This window comes from Pseudorca crassidens, chromosome 8 (assembly GCF_039906515.1).
Source record: "Pseudorca crassidens isolate mPseCra1 chromosome 8, mPseCra1.hap1, whole genome shotgun sequence".
In the NCBI taxonomy this organism is placed as follows: Eukaryota; Metazoa; Chordata; class Mammalia; order Artiodactyla; family Delphinidae; genus Pseudorca; species Pseudorca crassidens.
The window spans coordinates 91,693,638-91,699,637 of record NC_090303.1 but is presented as its reverse complement, the minus strand read 5'-3'; the positions used below and the strand labels follow the sequence as shown (position 1 = coordinate 91,699,637).

The 6,000-nt window shown below is 50.5% G+C and overlaps 1 protein-coding gene across 3 annotated transcripts in view; it reads left to right on the top strand.

The window, feature by feature from the left end:
• Window positions 1-3,070: 3,070 nt before the first annotated feature.
• DGKI (diacylglycerol kinase iota) overlaps window positions 3,071-6,000 on the top strand; it is a 450,344-nt gene continuing 447,414 nt past the window's right edge. For 2 of the 3 annotated variants that reach the window (XR_010945642.1, XM_067747120.1), the window contains exon 1: window positions 3,071-3,493. Coding sequence is in view for 1 of the 3 variants with exons in the window: in XM_067747120.1 (XP_067603221.1) it covers window positions 3,078-3,493 (416 nt within the window). In the remaining 2 variants the exon portion in view is untranslated. The remainder of the gene's footprint in view (window positions 3,494-6,000) is intronic. The other variant, XM_067747121.1, reaches the window with a different exon arrangement.

Here is a 6,000-nt window from a genome sequence, read left to right as displayed (position 1 = left end):
TTTCCTGAAATATTATGTTTGTAGCTATCCTCTCTTTTTCTGTAAATGGTAGCATACTAAGTACGCTGAACCCGGTGTTTTTTTAAGTTATATTTTTGAGATGGTTTTATATCAATACCTGATCAGTTTGCCTTATTCCTCTTAATGACTGCAGAGAATTCCATTATTCAGGTGAATGATAATTTAAGTAATTAGCCCTATATTAACAAACATTTACATTGTTTTTAGTCTTAAATTTTTAGTGTACACTTTCAAGGATATCAGAGAACAGATTCCTAGAAGCATAATTGCTAAGTCAGTTAGGTTGGCATTTCAAATATTGGTGGATCTCTCCAAATTTCCCATCAGAGACTGTACCAAACTCTACCAACAATTTGAGAAAGTGTTGGTTTTCCTGCCTCCTCAGCCAATACCATCTATTTTCAAATTGTTTATTCTAAAAAATGGCATCATATTATAGTTTAAAATTGAATTTATTTTAATTTTTAATTGAAGTATAGTTGATGTACAATATTTTACCAATCTCTGCTGTACAGCAAAGTGACTCAGTTATACACATATAGACATTCTTTTTTTAAATATTTTTTTCCATTATGGTTTATCACCAGATATTGAATATAGTTCTCTGTGCTAAACAGTAGGACCTTGTTGTTTATCCGTCTTATATATAATAGCTTGCATCTGCTAATCCCACATTCCCAGTCCTTCCCTCCCCCACCTCCCTCCCCCTGGCAACCACAAATCTGTTCTCTATGTCTGTGAGTCTGTTTCTGTTTTGTAGATAGGTTCACTTGTGCCATATTTTAGATTCCGCATATAAGTGGTATCACATGGTATTTGTCTTTCTCTTTCTGACTTACTTCACTTAGTATGATAATCTCTAGTTGCATCCATGTTGCTGCAAATGGCATTACAATATTTCATTCTTTTTTATGGCCGAGTAGTATTCCATTGTATAAATATACCACATCTTCTTGATCCCTTCATCTGTTGATGGACATTTAGGTCGTTTCCATGTAGTTAGCTAGGCTAATATTAGGGATGGGAGGAACTCAGAAAAGGAGGCAGTGGACCCATGCATGCAAAGATGGGAGCAGAGAGAGCAGAGAGCATCTGGGACTGGTACACAGTCCAGTTCAGAGTGACACTATCAGGAGAGGGTGGAGGGGAAGTGGGCAGGGCTGGCACACCACCCACTAATGTGGCCTTGAAAATCAGTGAAGGGGTTAATTGAACTTTGCCCTAACGACAATATGATGTCATTGGAAGACTTTTAGGTAGAGGAAAACATATCAGAAGTCTCTGGGGGGTTGAGCTAGAGAATTGATTGGAGGAGGGTACGGAGAGCTGTCCAGCAGGAAGGAGGAGTTAGGAAGCTGCCTAGTAATTCAGGTAAGATGACATTTCCTTGGTGTCATGATACACTAGGTCGTCACAGATCTCATTTAACATGACTGTTGAAGCACCTAATATGCCCATTCTCCTCTGAAAATGGAGCACGCTGCATGGGGGTGGCGGGGGGCTGAGGGGTGAGGGGCAGAAACCTATAATCAGGCACCCTGGGTGTGTTCTGCCAATTTCTAGTTGCATAAGCCTGAGCAACGGGGAGCATACATTTGAGGGGTAGAGTAAAAAGCACAGAGATAGGCATGCAAAGTGCTTAGCACAACATCCGTCATGTAAAAACCAGGGCTTAATAACCACTAGCTGTTTTTAAAATTACTTTTATTATTATTACCTTTCCTCACTCCACTCTGGAAATGCCCTGACCCTTTGGCTTATTATAATGTACACATGCAGCAAATTACAGAATGAGGGAGTTGAGAGAGCTCTGAGGTATCTTACTCAATCTCCTAATTCTAGTCGTGAGAAAATAAAGGGGGGGCGGAAATCAAGCGACTTGTTTGGGGTCAGCAACACCGACCTGAAATTCTTCCCTGGTCTGGTCCTCTCATTGCCTGTCCATGTATTGAATACGCATGGATTTTGGTTACTACACTTCGCCTTCAGTATAAATCTTTCTCGTGTTTGTTGACAGCAGTGATTCTTGCGTGAAAATTCCTAATTTGGAAAACTATCTGTCTCACACACTTTGTTGCACATCATTCAAACCTCATAGAGTTTTCAGTAACCTTAGAAACAAAAACAAGAGACCGGTGGACAATTAAATCTGCAGAGACGGCAAGCTTGGCTTTGTGTCGGCAGCGGGGTCCGCAGAGGTTGGAAGCCCCTCCTCGAGCGGGCCCTTCCTTTCCTTTCCGCTCTGCCGCGGCAGCGCCCAGCGCTCACGTCCTCACTTTGCCTCCTGGATTCTCTCAGTCTTTCTGCTTCTCTGAGGGGCCTGTGATCCGATTCAATCTATGAACAGCTGTTTAGGAAGATCTTTCTATGTGTAAGGAAGGCTCTGGGCTGGGAGATTCAGGGATGAAAGGGTCCCAGACCTCGCCCTGCGAGACGAGGTAGGCGCTTCGCCTGCATCTTAAACTGGACCTCCTCCTCATCCCTTAATTTACCCTGCTCACAAATTCTCTCCCAGGTTCGCCCCGACCACGCGCCCGCTGCATTCCCCCCGAGGTTTCCCACGTAGGGAGGCTTCTGCCAGGCTCCGGCTCTGCACGGTCGGGTAGCGGCGGTGGGGAGAATGCCGCCCTGGACTTCAGGCATCAGGGGACGGGGACGAAGATGGGCGCTACCGCTCCCGGGCCGGCTGCCTGGGCAGGGCACCTCTCCCTTCCCGGTCTCCGCTTCCTCGTGTCTTAACCGGGGTGCGGCACGCTGTCCTCCGAATTTCCCTCCGGAGCTCTCCTCTCTTTCTGCCAGTGTCCGCGCGCCCCCAGCCCAGCGCCTCCTCATCACCTGCCCTCTGTTTATCTCTCCGGCGACCCGACGCCTCAGGGCAGAGTTCAGGTTCGGCCCTGGCCGGTGCCCCCGATTTAGGAAAAGGCCAGGGGGGCGGGAGGGCGCGGGTTTGCAGCGGGGAGGGAGGGGCAGGCGGAGGGAGGTGGCCTCTGATTGGTCGGGGAGGGGGAGTGGAGGCACGGAGTTTCCCACAATGCCCCGGTGCGGGGCCGCCGCGGATGGATGCTGCGGGAAGGGGCTGCCATTTGCCGCCCCTGCCAGCGGCGCGCAGACCTGTTCGCTCTCCGGCGGTGGCGGCCGCCGTCAGCGCTGTTCGTCTGTCCGGCTTCTGCAGCGGCGCCGCCTCGGCTCCCTCCGCGGCCGCCGGAGCGGTCGCCATGAACCCCAGCTCCTCGGCGGCAGAGGAGAAGGGGGCAACGGGCGGCAGCAGCAGCAGCGGAAGCGGCGCCGGGAGCTGCTGCCTGGGCGCCGAGGGCGGTGCGGACCCGAGGGGCGCGGGGGCAGCGGCGGCGGCAGCGGCGGCGGCTGGGGCCGCTGCCCTGGAAGAGCCCGGGGCCGCCGGCCCGAAAGAGAAGGACGAGGCGCTGGAGGAGAAGCTGCGGAACTTAACTTTCCGGAAGCAGGTCTCTTACAGGTAGGAACGCGAGCCCGGCAGCCGGGAGGCAGGTGCCGCCGCGGGGTGCGAGACCCTCTCTGCGCCCCCGAAAGGCGCTTCCTCGGACTTGGGGGCACCTGGCGCCCTCTCTCTCTGCCTCCCTCCCTCTCTCTCTTTCCTTCTCCCTCCCCCTTCTGGGCTATGTGTTCACTTCTCATCCCATCCTTCTGGGCTGGAGGGAAGCTACGTGCGCCAGGTTTCCCCCTCGGAACTGGAGAGAAGACTGAGTCCCTGAGGTCAGAACAACAACAGTAAAAATGCGTGTGTGTGTGTGTGTGTGTGTGTGTGTGTGTGTGTGTGGGAGCGGGGTGCATACACACATATGCCAGGTTTTCTTGAGAGAAGTCCTCAAAGTTGTCCCTACGCCGGGGTCATCTTCAACCACTCCCCCTACCTTGCCGATTTTACTGGGTGAACCTTTGGCACTAACTTGATACTTGAGATCACGGACAGGCAGAAAAGAACAGCGTTCTATCCTGAAGAGAAATCCTTATGGAAGTTGAACCTGCATTGAAATATCCCATTAAGGAAGAGTCATTGTGAATCTGTGTCTGTAGATACGCAACTGGTTCCGGAGGGTCACACGTACACGTGGTCTTTCCCTCTCTCCTGGGTGTGCCCAGAAGGACGACTTGGGAAGCCTGCTGGCGAGCAAGGGATGGGGGAGAGAATGGGGCCGTGCTTGCCCCTAGGATGGGTGTATTTACAAGACAAGGACAGTGTGGGGTAAATGGCCACCGAATGATGCCAAAAGACTACCCCAAATTGTGTCAGGATTCACGAATGAGAAATGAGGATCCAGTAGGTTCTCTCCTCCCCCCTGCCCCCCACCTTAAGGCAAGAATAAAGGTATTGATAGATTTGGAGAGTTTTGGAGACCCTTACTGCTTGTTAATTTTAAAAGTTGAGGTGATAAACAAGCATAGAATTACAAAGATGTGCACTTCCTTGGCCCTGGAGTATTTCTTGAAAAGGGGTCAGTAAAAGCATCTTTGTGACCCTCCTCATTTTAAGTTAGCAGTCCTTTCCAGAAGTGCTTATAAAGTTTTAAGCCTGTCACACCATGTGGTGTTATGTAAGCAAAAGCAGATGACAGCGGTGTGTGGGTTTGTGAGGGTGTGTGTTGTATTTCTGGGAGCATGTGTGTGAATCACCGGGATCCCCGTTGGCATTGCCTGGACTGGAGGCCCCGGTCACTAGGGCATGTGCTCTGTGTCTCAGTGTTGGCGCCTGACGACTCCGAAACGGCCTTCCTGGGGAGGGTGTTGCGCCCTCATCCCCCATGTGCGTTTTGTTCACTGTGCATTGAGGGAGTTTCCCACCTGACTTGCTCTTTTAGTTACTCATGTAGATCAGGATGAAATGGATCTTTCTCTTTATATTTTTGGTTTCTAAAAATAGACACGTGGTGGAGAGTGAGGTAGCTCTAGGGAGGTATGCTAGGACACAGGCAGTTCTACTTCTAAGCTATGATGGCCTGTCTGGCCCTTAGGGGACCAGGGGCTACATTCAGCCTAATTTAGGAACGGCGAGTTGGAAGGGACGGTTGATAATGCAGAGCACATTGTGGGTCTGGGCTCCTGGGCCCAGAATCGTTCCTGTGTCGTTGGTATGCATCATCGTGACACCTCACTGGGTAGGGCTACAAAGCCAGAGTTTGCAAGGGAAATCATTTCAGCTCGCTTCTTGGCAGGGGTCATTCCCTGAGCCTCTCTCTTGGAAATGAGTGCTCTGTGAGGCCATGGCTTTCTGGGTTGCATGCTCACACATGCATGTGTAAGGGTGTGCACACGCAAACATAGACATCGACCCAGAGACGCGGTGTTTTTCTAGCAAAAGGATAACACCGCATCTGCCTTACAATCACAGAGGTGGATCCCACTTTGTGCACATCATTTCCTTTTAAATAAAGCTTTACAGTCCCCAATTCAGGAAGGCTCCTGCAACAGCATCACCTCAGGTGGCTGGTTAAAAATGCCCACCACCCCCCACTTACAAAATCAAGCTCTCTGTGGGTAGGAATTTTTAACAGTCTCCTCAGGCAATGCATAAGCACACTAATATCTGAGGATTGCTGCTCTGCTCCTTGTTTCCAAAGGCTGAACAATTGATCTTTGAACTCATAAGCCATGCCCAGCCAAACAAGGCCAGGCAGTCCCAAAGTCAGAGAAAAGACAGCAGAAGGTAGGCATTTCATCTGGCACGTGTTTGTCCTGGGTAACCTGGAGAGTGTCTCCATTTTGATGATGATGATGATTTTTTTAGAGTCATGGTGAATGGCCTACCCATTCACCAGGGCAGCCATTTATGTTGGACTCTGTTGTAGCTGGGCCCGGCCATTTCGCTGGTGGGTTAAGGAATGGTCTGAAAGAAAAGAGCAGCTTTGGCTGGAGCTGGGCATTGGCTTCTCAGTGAGGACCACATCCCCTCACTTCTGGGGGGCACCTGAGGATGGCTTCTGGTGGAAGTTGATGGAGAGGGGTCAG